At 37.2% G+C, this 26,865-nt stretch overlaps 1 protein-coding gene across 2 annotated transcripts in view; it reads right to left on the reverse strand.

The window, feature by feature from the left end:
* Positions 1-668: 668 nt before the first annotated feature.
* klhl4 (kelch-like family member 4) overlaps positions 669-26,865 on the reverse strand; it is a 69,539-nt gene continuing 43,342 nt past the window's right edge. For both annotated transcript variants that reach the window (XM_057850755.1, XM_057850754.1), the window contains exons 5-11: positions 25,890-26,102; positions 24,554-24,740; positions 24,235-24,459; positions 20,827-20,989; positions 3,958-4,170; positions 2,085-2,256; positions 669-1,827 (exon numbers count right to left, since the gene is read on the reverse strand). In XM_057850755.1, coding sequence (XP_057706738.1) covers positions 1,768-1,827; positions 2,085-2,256; positions 3,958-4,170; positions 20,827-20,989; positions 24,235-24,459; positions 24,554-24,740; positions 25,890-26,102 — 1,233 coding nt within the window. In that variant the 3' untranslated portion in view covers positions 669-1,767. The remainder of the gene's footprint in view (positions 1,828-2,084; positions 2,257-3,957; positions 4,171-20,826; positions 20,990-24,234; positions 24,460-24,553; positions 24,741-25,889; positions 26,103-26,865) is intronic.

Consider the following 26,865-nt stretch of genomic DNA (forward strand, 5'->3'; position numbering starts at 1 on the left):
CTGGTGGTAAGAATACACAGAATGTAAAATTTCTTGTATTGATAATTCTAACTCAAATAGTGATGAGAATCCAATTCATTTGGGATGTTTCAGCAATTACTATTCCTCAGCCTCAGTGATGAGTATTTTCCAGAGCAAAGATGTCATCGTGACACACAATTAGTGTCCAATTAGATTGGACTGATATTGCTATCTGTCTCACATCCCCTAGAGGGCATATTGGCATGTTGAGGCGGGGATTGTTATACTGTAATATGCTGTGATGTATTAATCAACATTAGCCCTTAATTCATTTTGGCATTGGATAAATAGAAAAGAAAAATAATATACACACCAGTTGAGTTATGGCCGGCGACAATGTTTTAGTCCTGTTTGTGACAATAGCTGATGTATTTGATAGTACTGACAATTTCTTGTGTCAAACATTTACATATTCTTTGTTGACACTTAAGAAAGTATTTTGTATGCAAAATCAATATCCACCAATCTTGAGGATGTTGTTTGTAGAGGAGCTTTGAAAACAATTTGGAGGGTAAATAATGAGCGGGGGGAAAGGAGATAAGCAGGAGGAGCTGGTCCTCCATCTGTTGATGAGACACTCACATGCTTGGTTTATAAATTGCTGTACAAAGAACAGAACAAACAACACTGGCATAATAGCTTCTGAGGCCGTTCAGGTAAAAATGTTTATTTCCTCAAAATTTCAAAACATGAATTTGAGCATGCAGTCAACTTAAATGATTAAATTTATATGCTAACATGCTGTACAAAATAATGTTTAAAAACATAGAAAGTGAGATTCGCTCTAGAAAGCATTTGATAATAAAAATTCTCAAACACGCACACACACACACGCACCTTTATATGTATACACACACCTGCACACCCCCACACATGCATACAAAATACTTTTTTACGGGCTTTTTTGGCAATTGGTCGTAGATATTGGGTCATAAACTTGTATAATAGCTGCTAAACATCTACTTGACCCAAGATGGCATGTACAGAACACACAGTAAAGTTTATATAAGACATAGTGCATTCACTCTGCACGCATGAAAGAATTGCAAAATAAGCAATAATCAGATAACATAGCTTTAAAATTGACTAAGAACACATGTGTAGCAATGTGAAATATCAATATGATATGTATTGCATAATTCACAATTCTGTAAACCTTCATTAAATCCAAAAGACTTCTAACAACAAGCAAATAACTTTGGTGTTCTGTAACGCTACAGGCTTGACTAAGAAACAACAACTTGACATTTGCAGCCAAAAAAAAGCATTTTGTATTGTTATTGTTCACAGTGACACGTAAGTTTGGTGGCTTCAAAAGGGAAAAAAGTAGCCCTAAAATATACAGTTTGAAACAGAAACCATAGGAAAATGTTTGTGAATAAATCTGTCGTTAGATAATGTGATAAAATGTAGAGTCTTACACACAGCTTTTTTGTAGAAACAGAGAAACAAAGCAATACATCAATTTCTTGGCGCTGATTTGCTACAGCTTGGCCAAGTGTATGAAAAGTGTTGATCGGTGGAGAATGTCAAGAACGCACATTCCAATTTGGGAGTGGGTCCTCCCCAGTGGGCCCACATGTGCGCCAATAGTGAGGGAGAGGCCTGGTCATGTTTTTTCTCTCTCAAAAATCTGGAAAGCTGAAAGGATAAAAACAAGTGTCTCTCAGAGGAGTTGTCTTTGTTGTTTCGGTGGTATGCTCGTCTTCATTTGTTTATATCATGCAAGCATGGGACAAAAAGCGCTCAAGGCAGTTTCACCACCACCACACAGGCACCTGCCCTGCCAATGTTTAGAGGGACCTCCTGCAAAATGAAAAATAGGTTAACATGAAGCATCTCATATGAGGATTCCAAGTTGTCCCATTTTGCTTTGACGGCGATGGGAAAAGGATTAGAAAAACATTGGCTAAAATTAAAAACAAACAAACAAGAAGGTGGGTGGGGTATTTGAAATTCTCTGTCATTCTACTTATATTTGTGAATGTTAAATTGTTCTTGCTGAGCTTGTTGGGACAATGATTATGTCTGCAATATGGATATGTAAAGTTAAATGCAGTTACCTGAGTCCATTCATTGTTTTGGGCATCATATGACTCAACACTGTTAAGGTAGGATTGCCCATCATATCCACCCACAGCATATAGCCTGTCACCGAGCAGGCAAACACCTACGGCGTCCCGAGGAATGCTGAGTGAGGACACAGTGGTCCATGTGTCCGTCTTGGGGTCATACCTGAAATAAGTTAAGGTGTTTATTTTTAAATAATTTGCAAGGAGAGGTGAAATATTAAGTTCTACGACACTACTGTATATTAATGTTGGCTGTGCTTGTACAGCCAAGTGTATTTTGAGGTGGTACTCGGTGTAAATTGTTATGAGAATTACTCATCTAATATATTAATTGTTATTCCGATGGTAACATTTAGCTTAAGTGCACGGATAGCCTTTTAAACAACACAATTTTCATGCTCGGAACTGAAAATTCTACATGCTAACTACAGGAAATCACCTACATACTTTTTCAAGATATTAGATTGTCAATTAATTTTCTTATACAAATGTTCCGGTGTGCACTGAAATAACTAAATCTTCTGGGAAAGATTGATTGGTTGATTGGTTTAATATATGTCCTATACTGCTTTCCTTTAATCAGTGAGGCCTTTGTATTACCTAACTGGGCAATAACTGTAGCATGTGGAGAAATTCTTTGAAAATCTTTGATATACAAAATACTATTGATGTTTGGATTTATCTGGTTTAAAGTCATACCAAGTAGCAAGTTTGATTTAATGTGTGCCAAATATGAATTAGGTTTCAGATTACAGGTGCAATATTAGTAAGCTATTAATTAAAACAATGCACTCTGCTTGTATTGTAAAATTATGTATACTTCTTTGTTTGATCACTTTAGAATGCCGTCACATGTGTATATTTTATAAATTAGTTAAAGTGGGTCAAACTGCAAACATTCGATCCATAAAAAGTTATTATGGAAAACCTCAGCTATTAATTACTTTCCCAATCTTTGCAGAGCACTCAAGCATTTCATGGCTTATAATTAATGATCAAGATGATTAATGGATTTCAAAAGTGCAAATTCATTACTTTTTTTAAAAGTGGTAACACTTAATTTGAATATGTCTGATGAAAGTATCATAAGATTAACATCATCATGAAATAACACCTGGTTATCATACCATGTGACCTGTCCTGAACATGAATAAATGCTAATGGTGCCCTTACCCCAAAGCCTAACCCCAAACCGAAGGCATTTGAAACAATGTAAACTTTGCATCAAAAGTGACATAACTTAGTGAATGAGGCTTAATGGCATATGTTATGAGCATTCATCCATATTCATGAAAGGTGTCATTATGATAATCGTACAATGCCGTCATAAGAAGCATTTAAAATACAGTATAACCTCAAATGTAACAAAGGACAAAAATGTGCACATTCATAAATTTATATCATATTTTTGCAAGCCCAATGAATTACTAAGAAACTAACAAATTAAACCAATTGCTCTTGTACCATTCAAAATTAGAAATAAGTGACAACCATACATAGGTCCACCTAAACTGATGTTAAAGCATAGTTTGATTATTTAAATTAAATCTTACAACCAATAACACACTACTTTAACAGATTGACCCCTCATGTATACAATAATATTAATACCTGTACTTTAAATTCACTTGTCGGTTGAGACCACCAGATGGTGCTATACACCTTGAAATAAGTCAACTGATGAAGACCTTGACCTCAGTAACTCAGTCTTTGGCAACAATTTATCTTTTGTTCCACTAAAAAAAGCCGTCAATGTCCACCCCACCCATGAGTGAATTCCTCGTTCACACTTGGAGGCAATCCAAAGTGTGCTTGTGTAACATATCTTTGTGTATGTTCTCTAGAGGAAAATAGTTTCTCCCACCTTTCAACACAATCTGAGAGACGGGAACAGTGGTTGGAGGCCGGGGCGTCATGTCCCCCCACAGCGTACAGGAAGTTATTGTACGTGGCCACACCTACTCCCCCTCGCCTCTTGGCCATGGGGGCGCACATGCTCCATTTGTTGGTGTGAGGATCGAAGCACTCCATTGATTTCAGACAGGAGCTGCCATCCCGGCCACCGACGGCAAACAATCTAGGAAATTGAACAAAACAAAACAATAGATCTATAATCTCAAAATGTGTATTATGTATAAAGCACCTTTCCCTGTTAGCCTGAACACAATCAGAAGCACTGATCTATATTTTCCGCGACCCTCGTGAGCAGGGGCGGACTGGTAATCTGTAGCTTCTGGAGGATCACAGAACGGCCGGTGCTCTGGACGGCCGGCCAGTGTGGCACTGCGGTCAAGCCACCCTCCACTCGTTAAAACGAAGTCAAGCTAGCCGCCCCTCATTTGGATCATTGTGTGCATTACGGTAATGCAACGCGCTGGCTTCCTAATGGTGCAACTTGCTGTATTCATAATGGAACGCGGTGGCTGCCCATTTCCGCTGTCATTTCGCCTGATTTCAAAAATTGATTTAAAAAAATCTGGCTGATATCCCGGGACGGTTCCACTTCTGAGGTATACTAGACTACCCCATGACTCGGACTAAAGTACTCTGATAAAATTCTGATGTATCATTTCAAAATAAAAGTACTTTGAAATTGCCCATTTTTGCTGTCATTTTGCCAGATTTCAAAAATTGATTAAAAAAAAATCTGGCTGATATCCCGGGACGGTTCCACTTCTGAGGTATACTAGAGTACCCCAAGACTCGAACAAAAGTACTCTGATAAAATTCTGATGTATCATTTCAAAATAAAAGTACTTTGAAAATTGCCCATTTTTGCTGTCATTTCGCCTGATTTCAAAAATTAATTTAAAAAAAATCTGCCTGATATCCCGAGACGGTTCCACTTCTGAGGTATACTAGACTACCCCAAGACTCGAACTAAAGTACTCTGATAAAATTCTGATGTATCATTTCAAAATAAAAGTACTTTGAAAATTGTCAATTTTTGCTGTCATTTCGCCTGATTTCAAAAATTGATTTAAAAAAATCTGGCTGATATCCCGAGACGGTTCCACTTCAGAGGTATACTAGACTACCCCAAGACTCGAACTAAAGTACTCTGATAAAATTCTGATGTATCATTTCAAAATAAAAGTACTTTGAAAATTGTCAATTTTTGCTGTCATTTCGCCTGATTTCAAAAATTAATTTAAAAAAATCTGCCTGATATCCCGAGACGGTTCCACTTCTGAGGTATACTAGACTACCCCAAGACTCGAACTAAAGTACTCTGATAAAATTCTGATGAATCATTTCAAAATAAAAGTACTTTGAAAAATGCCCATTTTTGCTGTCATTTCGCCTGATTTCAAAATTTGATTAAAAAAAATCTGCCTGATATCCCGAGACGGTTCCACTTCTGAGGTATACTAGACTACCCCAAGACTCGAACTAAAGTACTCTGATAAAATTCTGATGTATCATTTCAAAATAAAAGTACTTTGAAAATTGTCAATTTTTGCTGTCATTTCGCCTGATTTCAAAAATTGATTTAAAAAAATCTGGCTGATATCCCGAGACGGTTCCACTTCAGAGGTATACTAGACTACCCCAAGACTCGAACTAAAGTACTCTGATAAAATTCTGATGTATCATTTCAAAATAAAAGTACTTTGAAAATTGTCAATTTTTGCTGTCATTTCGCCTGATTTCAAAAATTAATTTAAAAAAATCTGCCTGATATCCCGAGACGGTTCCACTTCTGAGGTATACTAGGCTACCCCAAGACTCGAACTAAAGTACTCTGATAAAATTCTGATGTATCATTTCAAAATCATATCTGCCTCATAGTTCTGAGAACAAGGTTCAAGTCATTGCTCCGGCCTTGCTGTATGACACTTCTAAAATACAGGATTGGTGAAAAGGTGTCTCCTTGTACAGTAGGAGTGAAATCCTCCACCCACTGCGGTCCTTTGTGGAATTAGTTTGGTGACCGCTGATCTAAAGTCCCTTTTGAAAAGCGAGGACATTACAATTTGCATACTTTCTATGTTATCCGTGTGTGTGTTGTTTTTTATGGCCCTCTACGGTTTCCTTGCACGATCCTAAAAACAAACATGTAAGGCAAATTGAACACTCCAAATTGTACGTATGTTTGTTTAATAGTGCCCTGCAATCGGCTGGTAACAAGTTCAGGGTATACCTTTCTTACTGTTAATGGTGAACTGACAAAGGCTCCATCACCCTGGCAGCCCTCGTAAGGATAACCAGCAAAGAGGATGAATGAATTAAAAAAAAAAAAAAAAAAAAAAACATGATATTACAGTTGTAAACAAGGGTGAAAGTGGCTAGAATTTCTTGCTGGAACTCCCCGACGTGAAGGTCGCTACGGAGCCAGAAATTTTATTTAATTTTTTTCTTTCATTTTTTTTTTTTTTTTTTTTGGGGGGGGGGGGGGGGGGTCAAACCTCTTAAACTACTGAAATGCAAAGAAAACTGTTTTAGCACAGTTATTTGTATAACACATACAAAAACTGATTTTCATTCAAAATTGTATTTTTTCAATGATATGCAAAATAAAAGTTAACAAAAACAGCTAAAACCCCAACCTTCATCTTCTAATTTTTATTTTCCGTTATTTCCTCACATACTAAATGCCAAATCTCAATTTTAACTAGTAAAGAACATAGGAAACATTAAAATTGAAGTCAATGTAAACAAATACTTATTTTTAAATGATAATAAAGATATAAGTAACATACATTCAGAAAAATAAGTACAAATGACTTATATTATGCAGAGTGAAATGAAATATAGTTTGAACATTGACTTTTTTAAATCATAATGAAATGAATGAATGAATAAATGAATCAGTAGCCTAAAATAAAAGAACAAATATAAGTCCAAAGGGCACATTGACAGCTAAGATGTTCTGTACCTCCCCATCAGAGCAAATAAAACTAAATATGATAAATAAGCCTCCTCAACTCTTTCGTTGCTCTTAAAGATTTGATCCATTTTATGTTGCATTGCCCTTTTTTTGTCGCATCAATTCAACGACTTTTTTTTTTTTTAATTTTTTAATTGCTGTTCCAGAAAACATGCACATTTGTACCAATCAGAGCTAACTACCTCTGCTGATAACATGTCAGTATGTCAGCCAATTGAACGGATAAATGAGTACAGCCGTTTTGCTTTGCTGCGTGCATTTTCACATTGACATGACTCATCATCGTCAGACTCTGATAACTACAGGAGCTGGGGAAACCTCCATGCCGTCCGCGGAATAAAATAAATTATAAATATTGGTGGAAACGGATTACGCTACACAAGCACTTTATTATGCTTGTTGTTAACACTTGTGTATGTAAATCTGATGTTGGTAGATTGTTTTCTTCTTGGCATGTGTGGCAGCTTAGCATTTTTTTTTTTTTTTTTTTACATAGCGTTTTGACAGTTGCCGTCATATTTTCGGAATCAAAGCAGAGTGTACCAGAACAGCATTCCAGCCCTGAATTTAATACCAGAACTGCGTTCTGGCCCTGAATCTTATACCGGAACTGTGTTCATGACCGTTCTGGCCCACTTTCACCCCTAGTTGTAAATGATGTTTTGAATTTTAATTTAAAAGTGTCACATATAAAAGACAGCAATTTATGAATTCATCCTTGTCTAAACTTCCCACCCAACATAACATGACACCCAATGATGTTTTTATTTTGACTGTTCTTTGATAGATCCAATGAATATATATACATATATACATATACATATATATATACACATATATATATACATATACACATATATATATATACATATACACATATATATATATACATATATATATATATATATATATATATATATATATATATATATATATATATATATATATATATATATATATATATATATATATATATATATATATATATATATATATATATATATGTATCAATGACACATAAAAAGCATGCTTATGCACAACATATAATGCATAATAATTGTTTCCTTTTGGCAATTTTCAACTCCTGTTCATTCGTTCCTAGGCGCTGTTAATGGTACCACTTATTGAAGCCATCCCCCTGGATCAAAGAGCAGTCAAAATAAAAACATCATTGGGTGTCATGTTATGTTGGGTGGGAACTTTAGACAAGGATATATGCATAAATTGCTGTCTTTTATATTTGAGGCTTTTAAATTAAAAATCAGAACATATCATTCACCACTGGAATATCATGTATTTTTATGTTATGTGTGATACACACACTCGGATAACATACAAAGTATGCAAATTATAGTGTCCTCGCTTTTCAAAAGGGACTTTAGACAGTGGCGCCTCCAGAAATTTTTGATAGGGGTGGCCAGATGGGGAAACTTAAAATCTTGGGGTGGCCAAAACTAAAAGCCATAATTTCAGGTTTTCATTATATTATTGCAGTACAAAGGTCAGGAGAAAACTATCAGAAAGACTTAAGGACACGGCTACTGATATACTTTGGTGTATTGTGTAATATTTGATGCTACTAATGATTTAATGTGCATTGTCCATAACTGGCCAGTCAACATTTTAAGTTCCACAACAATTCTGTTTTATTGTGTTATGTATATATTAGGCATAAGGTGTACATTTAACTAGGGCTGTCAAACGATTAAAAATTTTAATTGAGTTAATCACAGCTTAAAAAATAATTAATCGCAATTCAAACCACCTCTAAAATATGCCATATTTTTCTGTTGAAAATTTTTATTACTCCTATTTATTTTTTTATTACTATTGTTGAAATGGAAAGATAAGACAAGACGGCTACAGTGGGGAGAACAAGTATTTAATACACAGTCAATGGGGAAAACCCATTGGCAGTGTATCAAATACTTGTTCTTCCCACTGTATATACATTCAACATACTGTACATAAGTACTGTATTTTTTTATTATAACAATAAATCCACCAGATGGCATTAACATTATGAACATTATTTCTGTGAAAGGGATCCACAGGTAGAAAGACTTGTAATTCTTAAAGGATAAATGTGAGTTTGTATATTGTGACTAAATATTGCCATCTAGTGTATTTGTTGAGCTTTCAGTAAATGTTACTGTAGCGACTTAACTGTCCTGCCCAAATGCATGATGGGAAGTGGTGCAACCATGACTGTGTGTGGTGCCTGCAAATGCTATATCTTCTCTGCGTAAGAAAAAGATCAACTCCTGTCATTCTTCCCCACGTTGCTTCCCACAATATTTATAGTTGCTGTGGGAGAGATGACTAAGCTTTTGGCAATTAAACGCACGGCCCCAATGAATGCTTGTATCTACTCCACTCACTTGACACTGCCTCTTTTCTCTGTATATAAGTAAAACGGCGCCATTGTAGGGGGTTTGCGGCAATGCTTGAATGAGTCCTACCGCAAATGCGTTAATTGCGATAAATATTTTCACGTGATTAATTAAATTAATTACCGCCCATTAACACGATAAATATGACAGCCCTACATTTAACAAAACAAAATAAATGCATTCATTTGGGATGAAATGCATAACTGATGCTACAACAATTCAACGATATACTGGCAAGCGGGGTGGCCAGTGGGGTGGCCAACCAATTTATAGGGGTGGCCGTGGCCACCGCTGGCGGCGCACTGACTTTAGATCAGCGGTCACCAAACTAATTCCACAAAGGACCGCAGTGGGTGGAGGATTTCACTCCTACTGGACAAGAAGACACCTTTTCACCAATCCTGTGTTTTAGAAGTGTCATACAGCAAGGCTGGAGCCATGACTTGAACCTTGTTCTCAGAACTATGAGGCAGATATGATTTTGAAATGATACATCAGAATTTTATCAGAGTACTTTTGTTCGAGTCTTGGGGTAATCTAGTATACCTCAGAAGTGCAACCGTCTCGGGATATCAGGCAGATTTTTTTAAATCAATTTTTGAAATCAGGCAAATTGACAGCAAAAATGTGCAGTTTTCAAAGTACTTTTATTTTAAAATGATACATCAGAATTTTATCAGAGTACTTTAGTTCGAGTCTTGGGGTAGTGTAGTGTACCTCAGAAGTGGAACCGTCTCGGGATATCAGCCAGATTTTTTTAAATTAATTTTTGAAATCAGGCGAAATGACAGCAAAAATTGACAATTTTCAAAGTACTTTTATTTTGAAATGATACATCAGAATTTTATCAGAGTACTTTAGTTCGAGTCTTGGGGTAGTCAAGTATACCTCTGAAGTGGAACCGTCTCGGGATATCAGCCAGATTTTTTTTTATTAATTTTTGAAATCAGGCGAAATGACAGCCAAAATAAGCAATATTCAAATTACTTTTATTTTGAAATTATACATCAGAATTTTATCAGAGTACTTTAGTTCGAGTCTTGGGGTAGTCAAGTATACCTCTGAAGTGGAACCGTCTCGGGATATCAACCAGATTTTTTTAAATCAATTTTTGAAATCAGGCGAAATGACAGCAAAATTGACAATTTTCAAAGTACTTTTATTTTGAAATGATACATCAGAATTTTATCAGAGTACTTTAGTTCGAGTCTTGGGGTAGTCAAGTATACCTCTGAAGTGGAACCGTCTCGGGATATCAGCCAGATTTTTTTAAATTAATTTTTTAAATCAGGCGAAATGACAGCCAAAATAAGCAATTTTCAAATTACTTTTATTTTGAAATGATACATCAGAATTTTATCAGAGTACTTTAGTTCGAGTCTTGGGGTAGTCTAGTATACCTCAGAAGTGGAACCGTCTCGGGATATCAGCCAGATTTTTTTAAATTAATTTTTGAAATCAGGCGAAATGACAGCAAAAATAAGCAATTTTCAAAGTACTTTTATTTTGAAATGATACATCAGAATTTTATCAGAGTACTTTTGTTCGAGTCTTGGGGTAATCTAGTATACCTCAGAAGTGGAACCGTCTCGGGATATCAGGCAGATTTTTTTAAATCAATTTTTGAAATCAGGCAAATTGACAGCAAAAATGTGCAGTTTTCAAAGTACTTTTATTTTAAAATGATACATCAGAATTTTATCAGAGTACTTTAGTTCGAGTCTTGGGGTAGTGTAGTGTACCTCAGAAGTGGAACCGTCTCGGGATATCAGCCAGATTTTTTTTAATTAATTTTTGAAATCAGGCGAAATGACAGCAAAAATAAGCAATTTTCAAAGTACTTTTATTTTGAAAGGATACATCAGAATTTTATCAGAGTACTTTTGTTCGAGTCTTGGGGTAATCTAGTATACCTCAGAAGTGCAACCGTCTCGGGATATCAGGCAGATTTTTTTAAATCAATTTTTGAAATCAGGCAAATTGACAGCAAAAATGTGCAGTTTTCAAAGTACTTTTATTTTAAAATGATACATCAGAATTTTATCAGAGTACTTTAGTTCGAGTCTTGGGGTAGTGTAGTGTACCTCAGAAGTGGAACCGTCTCGGGATATCAGCCAGATTTTTTTAAATTAATTTTTGAAATCAGGCGAAATGACAGCAAAAATTGACAATTTTCAAAGTACTTTTATTTTGAAATGATACATCAGAATTTTATCAGAGTACTTTAGTTCGAGTCTTGGGGTAGTCAAGTATACCTCTGAAGTGGAACCGTCTCGGGATATCAGCCAGATTTTTTTTAATTAATTTTTGAAATCAGGCGAAATGACAGCCAAAATAAGCAATATTCAAATTACTTTTATTTTGAAATTATACATCAGAATTTTATCAGAGTACTTTAGTTCGAGTCTTGGGGTAGTCAAGTATACCTCTGAAGTGGAACCGTCTCGGGATATCAACCAGATTTTTTTAAATCAATTTTTGAAATCAGGCGAAATGACAGCAAAATTGACAATTTTCAAAGTACTTTTATTTTGAAATGATACATCAGAATTTTATCAGAGTACTTTAGTTCGAGTCTTGGGGTAGTCAAGTATACCTCTGAAGTGGAACCGTCTCGGGATATCAGCCAGATTTTTTTAAATTAATTTTTTAAATCAGGCGAAATGACAGCCAAAATAAGCAATTTTCAAATTACTTTTATTTTGAAATGATACATCAGAATTTTATCAGAGTACTTTAGTTCGAGTCTTGGGGTAGTCTAGTATACCTCAGAAGTGGAACCGTCTCGGGATATCAGGCAGATTTTTTTTAATCAATTTTTAAAATCAGGCGAAATGACAGCAAAAATGGGCATTTTTCAAAGTACTTTTATTTTGAAATGATACATCAGAATTTTATCAGAGTACTTTAGTTCGAGTCTTGGGGTAGTCAAGTATACCTCTGAAGTGGAACCGTCTCGGGATATCAGCCAGATTTTTTTTAATTAATTTTTTAAATCAGGCGAAATGACAGCCAAAATAAGCAATTTTCAAATTACTTTTATTTTGAAATGATACATCAGAATTTTATCAGAGTACTTTAGTTCGAGTCTTGGGGTAGTCTAGTATACCTCAGAAGTGGAACCGTCTCGGGATATCAGGCAGATTTTTTTTAATCAATTTTTAAAATCAGGCGAAATGACAGCAAAAATGGGCATTTTTCAAAGTACTTTTATTTTGAAATGATACATCAGAATTTTATCAGAGTACTTTAGTTCGAGTCTTGGGGTAGGCTAGTATACCTCAGAAGTGGAACCGTCTCGGGATATCAGCCAGATTTTTTTTAATTAATTTTTGAAATCAGGCGAAATGACAGCAAAAATAAGCAATTTTCAAAGTACTTTTATTTTGAAATGATACATCAGAATTTTATCAGAGTACTTTTGTTCGAGTCTTGGGGTAATCTAGTATACCTCAGAAGTGCAACCGTCTCGGGATATCAGGCAGATTTTTTTAAATCAATTTTTGAAATCAGGCAAATTGACAGCAAAAATGTGCAGTTTTCAAAGTACTTTTATTTTAAAATGATACATCAGAATTTTATCAGAGTACTTTAGTTCGAGTCTTGGGGTAGTGTAGTGTACCTCAGAAGTGGAACCGTCTCGGGATATCAGCCAGATTTTTTTAAATTAATTTTTGAAATCAGGCGAAATGACAGCAAAAATTGACAATTTTCAAAGTACTTTTATTTTGAAATGATACATCAGAATTTTATCAGAGTACTTTAGTTCGAGTCTTGGGGTAGTCAAGTATACCTCTGAAGTGGAACCGTCTCGGGATATCAGCCAGATTTTTTTTAATTAATTTTTTAAATCAGGCGAAATGACAGCCAAAATAAGCAATATTCAAATTACTTTTATTTTGAAATTATACATCAGAATTTTATCAGAGTACTTTAGTTCGAGTCTTGGGGTAGTCAAGTATACCTCTGAAGTGGAACCGTCTCGGGATATCAACCAGATTTTTTTAAATCAATTTTTGAAATCAGGCGAAATGACAGCAAAATTGACAATTTTCAAAGTACTTTTATTTTGAAATGATACATCAGAATTTTATCAGAGTACTTTAGTTCGAGTCTTGGGGTAGTCAAGTATACCTCTGAAGTGGAACCGTCTCGGGATATCAGCCAGATTTTTTTAAATTAATTTTTTAAATCAGGCGAAATGACAGCCAAAATAAGCAATTTTCAAATTACTTTTATTTTGAAATGATACATCAGAATTTTATCAGAGTACTTTAGTTCGAGTCTTGGGGTAGTCTAGTATACCTCAGAAGTGGAACCGTCTCGGGATATCAGGCAGATTTTTTTTAATCAATTTTTAAAATCAGGCGAAATGACAGCAAAAATGGGCATTTTTCAAAGTACTTTTATTTTGAAATGATACATCAGAATTTTATCAGAGTACTTTAGTTCGAGTCTTGGGGTAGTCAAGTATACCTCTGAAGTGGAACCGTCTCGGGATATCAGCCAGATTTTTTTTAATTAATTTTTGAAATCAGGCGAAATGACAGCCAAAATAAGCAATTTTCAAATTACTTTTATTTTGAAATGATACATCAGAATTTTATCAGAGTACTTTAGTTCGAGTCTTGGGGTAGTCTAGTATACCTCAGAAGTGGAACCGTCTCGGGATATCAGGCAGATTTTTTTTAATCAATTTTTAAAATCAGGCGAAATGACAGCAAAAATGGGCATTTTTCAAAGTACTTTTATTTTGAAATGATACATCAGAATTTTATCAGAGTACTTTAGTTCGAGTCTTGGGGTAGGCTAGTATACCTCAGAAGTGGAACCGTCTCGGGATATCAGGCAGATTTTTTTTTTATTAATTTTTGAAATCAGGCGAAATGACAGCAAAAATGGGCAATTTTCAAAGTACTTTTATTTTGAAATGATACATCAGAATTTTATCAGAGTACTTTAGTTCGAGTCTTGGGGTAGTCTAGTATACCTCTGAAGTGGAACCGTCTCGGGATATCAGCCAGATTTTTTTAAATTAATTTTTGAAATCAGGCGAAATGACAGCCAAAATAAGCAATTTTCAAAGTACTTTTATTTTGAAATGATACATCAGAATTTTATCAGAGTACTTTTGTTCGAGTCTTGGGGTAGTCTAGTATACCTCAGAAGTGGAACCGTCTCGGGATATCAGGCAGATTTTTTTAAATCAATTTTTGAAATCAGGCAAATTGACAGCAAAAATGTGCAATTTTCAAAGTACTTTTATTTTAAAATGATACATCAGAATTTTATCAGAGTACTTTAGTCCGAGTCTTGGGGTAGGGTAGTGTAGCTCAGAAGTGGAACCGTCTCGGGATATTGGCCAGATTTTTTTTAATTAATTTTTGAAATCAGGCGAAATGACAGCAAAAATTGGCCATTTTCAAAGTACTTTTATTTTGAAATGATACATCAGAATTTTATCAGAGTACTTTAGTTCGAGTCTTGGGGTAGTGTAGTGTACCTCAGAAGTGGAACCGTCTCGGGATATCAGCCAGATTTTTTTTAATTAATTTTTGAAATCAGGCGAAATGACAGCAAAAATAAGCAATTTTCAAAGTACTTTTATTTTGAAATGATACATCAGAATTTTATCAGAGTACTTTTGTTCGAGTCTTGGGGTAATCTAGTATACCTCAGAAGTGGAACCGTCCCGGGATATCAGCCAGATTTTTTTTAATCAATTTTTGAAATCAGGCGAAATGACAGCGGAAATGGGCAGCCACCGCGTTCCATTATGAATACAGCAAGTTGCACCATTAGGAAGCCAGCGCGTTGCATTACCGTAATGCACACAATGATCCAAATGAGGGGCGGCTAGCTTGACTTCGTTTTAACGAGTGGAGGGTGGCTTGACCGCAGTCCGGTGGCCGTCATACATACATCAGTTTTTATCTACAGTTCGCATCCAATCCGACAGGTGGCAGCAATGCGCCTGGTTGAAATACTTGTTGTGGCCCACTAAGGGGCAGGATAGAGCGCTAAGAGCTTTGGCGGACTTTCTAGTTGCCACCGGGTTGAGATGGAATGAAGAGAGTTACTTGCTAGGTATATTGGCAATTGGCAAACATTTTAGCTGTAAAACAACGTCTGCACACGCAGCAGCAATATTAATAAAATGAATGGTTTTACTTTAAAGTTTAGGTAGTTAAATTGATATATATATATTTAATCATTTATGTATCGTTTTGTTTTCTGGTTAGTACTTTCCAATGAAGGTTATGTATACAGGATTTGTCTTGAAATGTTTATTGTATTTTCATTGAAATGTATTTGTGTGGCAAGATTAATTATGGCATAAACCAGGGTTCACCAAATCTGGACCTTGATGCTACCTATCCTGTCGTGTTTTCTACGTCTCTCTCCCCTAACACACCTGAATCAAATGATCATGTCATCAGCAACCTCTCCAGAAGCCTGATAAAGATCCTGATTATTTGATTCAGGTGTGTTGGCGGAGGGAGACATGGAAAACACGACAGGAAAAGTGGCTCCGAGGTCCGGATTTAGTGAACCCTGGCATAAACAATAAAGTCATTTTATAGACACAGGGGATAGGTGTTATTATAATCAAATGGATACATAAAACTTGCTTTAAAAAATAAATTCTTTTATTTGTTTATTCAGGTTGATTATAGAGCTAGGGCAGAAGATGAATCCAACTCCAGTTCATCCTTGCAGTACTTTGAGCGCCCCAAGTCAGATAGTCACAGTCTAGACCAGACATGTCCAAAGTCCGGCCCAGGGGGCAAATGCGGCCCGTGGTCAAATTTCATCCGGTCCCCAGCTTCTGTCAAAAAAATCAATAACGTCTGGCCCGCACACAAACTTAATAAATTGGTCAGCAGTACTGCTACCAGCTTACACACTAAATGCTGCTCCTCATTTACCCACTAAAAGGCGGCAGCACTCTAAGCAACATTACCCCGTGTGACCCTTTACTCCCAATATTCTAAGATGTCGACAATCCACAAAAAAAAAAAAAAAGTTGAATGCGACGGCCGACGCCTCAAGGATAGGTGGAAATTGTTCTTCACTAAAGTACGCAACAACTGTGTCTGCCTCATTTGCAAAGAGACAGTCTGTGTTTTTAAAAAATTCAATGTGAGGCGATATTAGCAAACAAGACACGCTGATATGTACGACAAGATTACAGGGACGATACGTAGCGAGAAATTTATGCAACTTGAAGCTAGTTCAATTTTACAGCATTTCGCAAGAGCTCGAGAGCCGAAAGAGAACGCTGCAAAGGCTAGTTGGGATATTGTTGTAATTATTAATTTAAAAAAAAATAATAAAGCAAAGTGACACAGAATGGCTTGCTAAAATGTACCTAAATATATTGTTCTACGTAAAGGACGTTAGCCAAGGTCGGCCCCCCACATTTTTACCACACCAAATCTGGTCCCTTTTGCAAAAGTTTGGACACCTCTGGTCTAGACACATTTTCTTCATTTTTCCCTCAAAGTGAACGAAATTGATGCATTTGGCAATAAAATATTTTAAAAATTCTCCCGGGGGGGGGCATGCCCCCGAACCCCGCTAGAGGGTCTGTGTACTGCGATTCTTGTGGCCTGGGCTGAGTCAAAGTCCAGGGCTGCTTTTTAGTCCCAGTCCGCCCCTGCTCGTGAGGAATAAGCGGCATGGAAAATGAATGAATGAATGAATGAATGATCTATATTTTCAATATAGTGTACATACATAATATGCACTCCATGAATTATTGTCCAATACATTAATTCATTCATTTTCCGAGCTGCTTATCCTCACGAGGGTCGTGGGGGTGCTGGAGCCAATCCCAGATAACTATGGGCAGTAGGCGGGGTACGACTTGAATCAGTTGCCAGCCAATTGCAGGGCACAAGAAGAGGAACAACCTTTCGTGCACACACTCATACCTAGTGACAATTTAGAGTGTTCAATCATCCTACCATGGATGTTTTGGGGATGTGGGAGTACCCAGAGAAAACCCACGGAGAGAACATGCAAACTCCACACAGGAAGGCCAGAGCCGGAGATTGAACCCTTGATCTCAGAACTGTGAGGCAGACATGCTAACCACTCTGCCACCGTGCCGCCCATTGCCTAATACATTCCCTTACTTTTAGCTGTTGTTAAAGTAAACCAATAGATGTTAAAGCAGCTCATCAGCAAGCTCTGCAGGAGACTGATAACGATCGTGATTATTTGATTCAGGTGTGTTGTAGGAGGGAGACATAGAAATCAAGCTTGATAGGGGCTCTCGAGGACCGGACTTGGGCACCCCTGTGTTAAAGGTTTGGTCCAAACAGACTTCAGCTTCTATGTTCTGTCAATCTAATCTGCCCTTGGTTTTCAAAATCAGTATAGTTGGCTCAGCTGGCTATCCTTGGTAATTTACACTATTTCAGTTTTGCCTCACAGGGCTAACTACTGTAGTTTTCATTCAATATTAGATACATTCACAAGGCACCAGTGGGGGAACAGATGTGAATAGGGGCCGGGTGCAATTAGAATAAACGGACCTGCGAGGTGAATGTCTGGTGGGTCATAATCCTAGGGGATGATTATTCTCAAGCCCTTCAAGACGGTCGTCCAATGGGGACGGAAGCATTGCTTGAGGAAGTTTTTCTGCAGGCAACAGCCAGTCAAGCAAGGGTTGAGTGTGTATTAGAGATATTTAAACAATTAAACACTATATTATAGCTTCGAGCATCATCTTACCTTTCTGTTTGACCCTCCACTCGCCCAACCACACCCCATTTATGCCCGCAAACAGGGCCTACGGAAGGGGGGTTATAATTTAACACTTAAACACTATATTACAGCTCCTTGTATCATCATACAAAGGGCGTAGGTTTGTATAAGGACAGTAGGGACATAACATTAGCAACTTTTCAGGATGCTCAAATTGTCCCCACCAACTTTTACGCAACCTTATTTCATTATATAAAGAGTTCCAATATATAGGTAATTTAGATTGTCTTACCATATGTTGTAAGGATAGAATAGACCCTATGTTTATAAAGTGAATTATTTTCATTACCGCATTGGCCCAAATATAAGACGGGCCTGATTATAAGACGACCCACTCTTTTTCAAGACTCAAGTTTGAAAAAAGACTTTTTGAACACCAAATTAATTTTTATACAGAAAATAATTACAGTACGTCTGAAACAAACGATTATAACAATATATTTGAGAGAAAAAGCATGTTATTTTGCCTCTGAACATTTAAATATGTAAATTAAAGTGCAATCACATAAATGAATGGCTTTTGGTTTTTGAAATGTAAATTAGTCTATTGTGATAAAACAACAAAATTGCAATAACTGCATTAACCATCAAAGTGAGGTCTAACTGTAACTGTAGTCTTGAAACAAAACTGAAAAAGGAAAAACATTGCAATAAAATAATGCAAACTGGTTAAACTTGAGAGTCGCTGAGATCTATCATGACAGAACATTACTCCTCAATTTCAGCATTCGCTTCATTGATATCTGGCATCATCTAGCGTCGTGAATGGGTATAATGTCTAGACCCCGAATATAACATGATTCCCACTTTTTCAGTCTTATTTAAATGCAAAAAAACACAGTCTTATGTTCGGGCCAATACAGTGTGTTCAGACTTACATTTATCCCTTTTCACTTGCTGAATGTGCCGGTCCATTTTTTCCCCCTCAAACGAACGTTTGGGTGGTTGATGACTTGAAGGCACCCGTCCCGCCACTAACACAACCCCGACAGATTCATGTCGACAACATACCACACCCTTTGGAGAGGTGGGATATTAAGTTTTTTTGTTTTTTTTTCCGGCTAGCAGCAGCCACTGTAAGTCGTGTAAAAAGATGTCAATGTTGTGGAGGTGGGGGAAACACTAATTTTGCTACTGAAAGTCCGACCTGCAACAGTTAGCATAACATTAAACTTGCTAACCATCAAAACTACTGCAGTCAGGTCAGCCTCTACAAGGAACAACAAAGTCAAGCTAGTTGTCCCTTATTTGAATCATTGTTTGCATTATGCGCATTACGGTAATATCGTCCCTACCAAAGTTGAGACCAAACCTATGCCCTTGCATCATACTATTCAGTTTGACCTTCCCCTCGCTCAACCACGGCCCTTTTTACGACAGCAACACCCCGGCCCCTAGAGCCCTGGGGCCAGGTGCTGCCGCCCCCCAGTACCCCCCTAAGCACCACCCCTGCAAGGCACTATTAAATTCCTATTATGTTCCGCTTTGGGATAGTATTCATGTTTTCCATAAGTGCAGTGTGATAAGCAGAAAACCAAAATGGCCAGTTCCCATACTGAAGAAAAAAATAAAAGTGGCAGTAACAATTCACATCAGCTGTCCCAAAGCTGAAAAGCAGCAATTGTTAAATTTGTTCTCTGCTAGAATCAACTTGGGTGCCTTGAGTATGGCAAGCTTGCAGGCCCAGCAGCAAGACATTAGAGGTTTGGAAAACAGTTTCCTTGTTGTCTTTTTTGACCTAGATTCTGAAATAACACAGCATTCACTCCAACACTGCATTGTCGATACAGTCACACAGAAGCCTTGTTTCTTCTTCAGATTTAAACACAACTATATAACATTTAAATAAAACAGAAAGCTTTGTATTTGGTTGACAGCCCACAAAGTACAGTTTTGGATTATACAACATGTAGGGAGGGTTAAAAAAAACTAATATTTTCATTCCTTTTTGAATATTCAAGTTTAAAGTTGTATACTACAGTACACACATATTTATACTACAGTACCAAAGTTTTTCACTACAATACAAACCAGCGCACTGCACAGTAATTTTACTTATTTGCTTTTCTAAGGTGTGCAAATGAACTGAAAGAATGACACTATTTTGCTTTGTTGGCTATAGTTTTGAATTTTTGATAAAAGTAAAATGCTTCCAGAAAACAACAAATTATGTTTTTTGCTCCCATGACACATGTAGAATATAAACTCACTGGTCAAGTGTTACACTTTGTGAGTGCTCTGAGAGAAGTGCTTTATATGAATAAAACATACTTTGTCAAACATACAGGGGATTTAAAGAGAATATACAACCTTCCTCAACCATTTATTCTGCACCTTTAACACCAAACATATTGTGTTGTGTTAGATCAGTATGACTTTTTGTTACTTTTTATATTTTTGTAAGTTCAAAATATCTCATGTAACTCTTGAAAGTTGAAACTCTTAAAAGTTTGGCTATTATCAGTTTACAATTGTTATTCCAGTCATCATAATGTATTTTTTTTTTCCAGTTGGCTGTCAGTCTGTTGTTTACCCTCATATTTTCCATCAATTTTGTCCCAAGGCTCAAAACAAAACAGCAGATGGTCAGGAAGTTTTTCCGTATATATTGCATAAATCAGCATTTCGCCATGCTCAGGCTGCCAGCTAGGTCAGGAAAGGCCAAGCAACTTACTTCCCATTAAGTGCAGTGACTCCCATGGTGCTCCGTGGTGTCGACATACTGGCCACATAGTTCCACTGTCGGGCCTGCGGGTCCCAGCGCTCTACGGTGTTGAGATAGCTCCAACCGTCATGACCGCCTACGGCATACATGGGACCCTCCAGCACAGCAATACCTACACACATTCAGCCAAGACAGATGCTGTGGTTAATGAATGGAGAGAGGTGCATGAATACAGATTTTTACTGAGGGAATGTAAACTTGTTATTAAGTTTATCACGTGATACTTCAAAAAAGAAAAACATGATGTCAAGTGACGCTCACATGTGTTGAAGATAACTTCAAGTTTTATTTAATGTTTTACAAGTGCTCAAATGTGACCACCAGCAGCAGTTCGGACAAAATCAAGCCGGGAATTCCTCCCAAACGTGCTTTAGCATGTCGCAGTCCATTGTCTTGATTACCACTGTTGTTCGATATTTCACATCATTGGTATTTGTTGGACGTGGGGGTATGTTAAAGACAAAGTTCATTATCCACCTTTAGGGCACGTAACATATGTTATACACAAAGTTTATGTTCCACCATTTCCAGCAAATATTGATGACATGAAAGATCGAATAACAGATGCAATCAACGCAGTGGAACACGACATGCTGAGGTGCATTAGGGAGGAATTCTCATGTCGGCTTGATGTTGTCCATGCTGCTGGTGGTGGCCATATTTGAGCACTTTTAAAACATGAAATAAAACTTAAAGATACATCCAACATGTGTCCAAGATTGAATTTTGTAGTGTTTTTCATTTTTGACATGGCATTATGATTTTGGCACATTCTTTTTAAATCACCCTGTAATTTTCATTTCACCAAATTATCTTTGGTATTTATTCAAAGCTTAGTATACATTAAAGTACCATGAAGGCCACAGTTACATTCAGTATGTATTTTTTAGGCTAAAGAAATAATGCTATTCAGTACAAAGCTCATACAATACCACCAACTACTGTTGTTTGTTCTTTTTTCTGCTATTATTTTTACCACAGTGACCCTTTGTACAATTGCTATTAGTATCCCAATTAGTGCTACCAACATTACACAAACAAAAAGTTTTCTATTACTTCTACTACAAATATAGTCATAACATTTTTATTCCGTAACAGCGCCTTATCCAGCCTTGACACTTGCTTAGCACATAAAGTCAACCATAAACCACAAGGGAAGCGAGAACAAGACATAAATTGCGGGTTACAACTGGGCAAGCCTTTTAAAACAGGAAGACAATGAAACAGCATTGTTTTCTTATTTCCCAAACCACAAAGGAAAGCCAGTTTTACAACAACGCACAACAGATTCCTATATAAAAGTTCAGTGGTGAGGGTTGAATTATTTTGTGGGAACAAGAGAATGAAGCTGCACTTTGTGAGGTCTGAATTAAATTGACAATGTCACCAAGAAGCAATTCTTGAGGTGAATCCCTCTTCCAGTGTGGTTTCAAATCAAAATAAATTGTTTTTCTTGTCTTTAGTGGAAAAGCTCGCAGCAGGGACACGGGTAAACACGTAACACATATATTTAGACCCAAAATAAGCATGGCACAATCAGAGCAGCCAGATATTTTGGCTGAAGGAAACATGAAAGACAACCCAGGTGATGTGTAAAGTGTGCTCTCACTGGGGCTCACTGAAACCCCAGTCTCGACAGAACTTTGACGAGATCTGGATGTTCTGTTACCCAGACCTCTTTCAACTGTGAATCAAAACGCTTCTGATATGAGATTTGTCGAGCAGGGAGGAGTGAGGAAGAGCAGGGACAGCACTGCCCACCGTGCTTTGATCGGAGAAATGGAAAATATCAAAGGTGTATCTCAAAGGAAATGTGTAATTTCAGATTCACAGCATGTCAGCTGTTACCACTTGCGTACACATCCCAGAAATATTCTGTATTGCGTTGTTACAGGCTAAACAAAAGCATAACATGGGGAAAAAGTGTATTTAGATCAATGATTATCCCTTTTTATTGAGAAAATGTTTACTTGGTGGGAAAAATCCCTTGCAAACCAAACAAAAATCTACCATTTCCCATCTTGTACAATAGATTTTAATTATCTTTCCATTACACAACACAGTATAGTAAAACTTGAGTCGAAAATGGCCTAATTTTATCCCACATAGCACTGTGCAAAGGTAAATTTTGCGAATGTTTAACCATCGCAACCATTTAACCATCGCAATTCGTCTAGTAACGATGTCATTCTTGATTGATAGTGATACGCTAACCCAGCTGGGGGGACTGTCTTTCCACGACCACATTTGACAAACTCCCCTCATTTGTTGCTATCAAGAAATCCGAACCAAAGTGTTGACACACTAATTTCATGCTCATTAGCTGGCTTCCAATTTCCATAAAATTATGCACTGCAGGGTGCGCAATCACATACAATTTTGTTTCCCTCACATACACAGTGATATTCGATATACTCAAAATAAATCAATCAATCAGTATTCATTATATTCTGATTCCAATAAAAAATATACACGGAACACAGTTCCACAGACAATCGAAAGACATTTGATTCATGCACGACTGTACTAAATGAATGAAGATACATTACATTTTATAAAATAAAATAAAATAGAATAAAATAAGTAATAAATGCAGTCAAGTGAAATACCTCGGCCATATCATCACCGACACGCTGACAGACAATGAGGACATATTTCGCCAATGCCGTTCTCTACATGTCCAAGCTAATATCCTTTCCCGTAAATTTGGTCAGTGCTCTGATGAGGTCAAGGTGGCCCTTTTTAAGGCCTATTGTACACCACTCTACACTGCGCATCTGTGGTCTAACTATAACAAAGCAAATTTCCAGAGATTACAAGTGGCATATAACGATTCCCTGAGAATCTCGTTGAAAAGGCCCAGATGGACCAGTGCTTTAGAAAAGTTTGTAGCAGCTCGGGTGAATACCCTCCAGTCTGTTTTAAGGGTATACATGTTTAATTTTATCAGTCGTCTGAATGTTTCAAAAAATGTGATTGTGTTGGGCCTGACCAACATTTTGTACTGCTGTACTTGCTACCTGTCACGGTTTTGTAGGCACTGGTATACAGTACGTGCCTTCTGAATGTGGGTCACTAGGAGACCCAGTGCTGTGTTATTGTTTTACTATTTCTTCATTCTTATTTTATTTTATTTTATTTTTTTCAATCGATTACTGTGTTGTGTTGTTGGACCTTGAGTCTGTTAATAAACATCTATCTATCTAAAAATAATGTTTTCTGATTAGTTATGTCTAAATGGGTAATTTTCCATGGCAAAGTTACTTCCTTACCTGGATGGACGGACGGACGGACGGACGGACGGACGGACTTAGAAGGAAAGAAAATTTGTGGACATCTGAGCCCAAAGGCACTTACCAAGTCCATGTCGGTGTGTTGACATGGGGGGCATGGTGGACCAAATTTTATTGATTGGATTATAACACTCCACCATGTTGGAGGTCTTCAGCCCATCTCTTCCACCAACCACATACAACTTGTTGTCTATTACAGCCACACCAAACTGTAGTCGGCGTCCATTCATAACTCCAAGTGGGATCCAGGTGTTGGTGCGCAGGTCATACTTCTCTATGGTGGTTGAGCCTTCATGCATAAGAGCAATTTTGAATTATTTTTTGCAATTTTGTTTTTTATTGTTAGTTTTGCAGTGTGGATATATGGTGTAAATGGGTCATACCTTTGGTAGCATCCATCCCTCCAACAGCATAAAGTGCCCCCACAGTGGACTTTCGGGGTTTGGTTCTCGGGCTCTGAAACATGGGACGGCGCTCAGGCAGAAGGTGATACTTCATTGCCTCCATCAACAATTTTTGGCATTCCAGATCATCAGAGAACATCTTGTTGTTTTCTAGGTCAGCTATAAGCTGTAGTTTGAGAAATAAATAACATTTATATAGTCAGTGTTGTACCTGAACTAGTTCAAGGAACGAATTAAGTTCATGAACTGGTTCATATTTTGGGCCAACGTGTAAACGCACTGTAAACAAGCCTTAATTTAGAGGAGGATAAACACCAGTTTCTGGCAACTATAACTGCATGGTGCATGCGTCATCAAAATGTAACTTGTGCTTGCATGCGGGAGAAAATGAAATGATGCACTTTTGAAACTCTGATGACTGGATTGGGCTTACTTATAAAATGAAAAGCACGATCATCTGTTCACCTTACTATTTTTGATAACTTGAACTAAGAACTGAATTGGTTAATTTTAAAATTTGTAAATTGAACTTTGAACTGTTCTGTGTCCAAAATGAAGTTTTCTAACGCTGTGAATAGTTAATCTGACCCTGTTTTTGATCAAACAAGTGAAAAATTTGATCTTTTTTCATGCAATTTGAACAATGGAATTCAAATTTTTACCAATCTCACCAGGCCTTCGTTCGATAAATTGACATGCTTTAAATGTGAATGCAATACAAATGTTGTAGTCGTGCTCTTTTGACCATATTGATCATCAAGCAACAAGCGAGATGTTTTAGGGCTGAAATATACAGTTTATTGACGGAACCGTCACGTAAAGGTCAAGGAATCTGTGTCCTGTGGCACATACAACACTGTGCCACGGCACATTTTGTATGCATGTGTACCATCAGTCAATCAGTCACAATCAATTGGCAGATGCATTGCATTCATATTACAAACATTTGTTTTGGTATTGTGAATGGCAATATGAAAAGATCGGATTTAACAAAAAATCTGAATTGAGCCTCGTAGCCAGCAGTGGGAAAGTAGCTTAATATGTTTATTGTTATGGTTGCAGTGTGCAACTGCATAATTGCACTGCATCATTTTCATATTTTTTGATAGAACCATTATTGGGCATAATTTGTCAGGCTCAAATACAGTATTGGTTCTTAGTACATTGTGCAATTAGACCTCGTGATAGTTTTTAATTTGAAATACTCTTAAATCAGTAAACTCTACGATTATAACGTGATTGGGCTTGAGACAACCCATTTGCAGAAAAGAATGTATGCATTTTCATACTGCAATTGGTAGTCGTTATGTGTCACCTGTGCGGGAAGTAAAGGCAGTCGAATATAAGAGAGGAGCACTCCGAGGTCCTGCTGCCGATGCTGAACGTCGTGTCTCACCCACATCATCAGGGCCTGGAAGATAGTCTCCTCGTCAGGCACATTGATGTCATCACTGGACAGAAGCTTCACTATCTCGGCAGTAGGTAGCAGGAGAAACTCCTGGTTCTGAATGACCTCCATAAAGTTTTCCTGGTGGAGGATATGCCAAGGGGACAGATAGCCATCAGTCATTAGACCAGAACTACGCCTGATGCATGGAAATGTGCATCTATTTTTTATTGCTACAGCAAGGAGAGCAATGGCATGAAAGCACAGAGAGCGGTGTTAGGGCTACTACAGTCTTCTTCATAGCCGATAACAGCAGTGACTTATGCTCTGGTGCTTCAAATTCCAAAGGGATAGATATAACTGTCACTGATCTTATTAAATAAAATGATGGAGGCTGCAAGCAGACCTGGCAGGAAACATCTACCCTGAAAATCTTCATCAGCTTACAAAGCATTTTTGTTGCTGATCATACATGGCACCATTAAACCTTTTATAAGGCTTTTTAACGAGGGACAGAAAGGCCCTGCATTATCATCACACCACTACAACTTTGGGTGAAGAAGCTTTTCACTATTACCGTCCTAAAGATTGATCATCCTTTTACTGGCCTGTAGCCCGGGCCATGTTACAACACTACACAGCAACCTTTCCAAGGACACTATCTCAGAACACTTCCATTAGAGATGATGTGATATAAAACACCCCTGTATGCACCCCCTGTATTAGCTTATCACCACAAGTGAGTCCAGTCAGGAGGATTTAATATGTTTTCCTTTAAACAAAGCATTCATTATTAAGATGCCTTAGTAGATGCTCAGCAATTATATAAAACAAGCCTACTATTGATCAATGACGTTCAGATTACAGCATGTCACTGAGATCCATTACCCGAGCTGGATTTGAG

The sequence above is a fragment of the Corythoichthys intestinalis genome, chromosome 11 (genome assembly GCF_030265065.1).
Source record: "Corythoichthys intestinalis isolate RoL2023-P3 chromosome 11, ASM3026506v1, whole genome shotgun sequence".
Lineage (NCBI taxonomy): Eukaryota > Metazoa > Chordata > Actinopteri > Syngnathiformes > Syngnathidae > Corythoichthys > Corythoichthys intestinalis.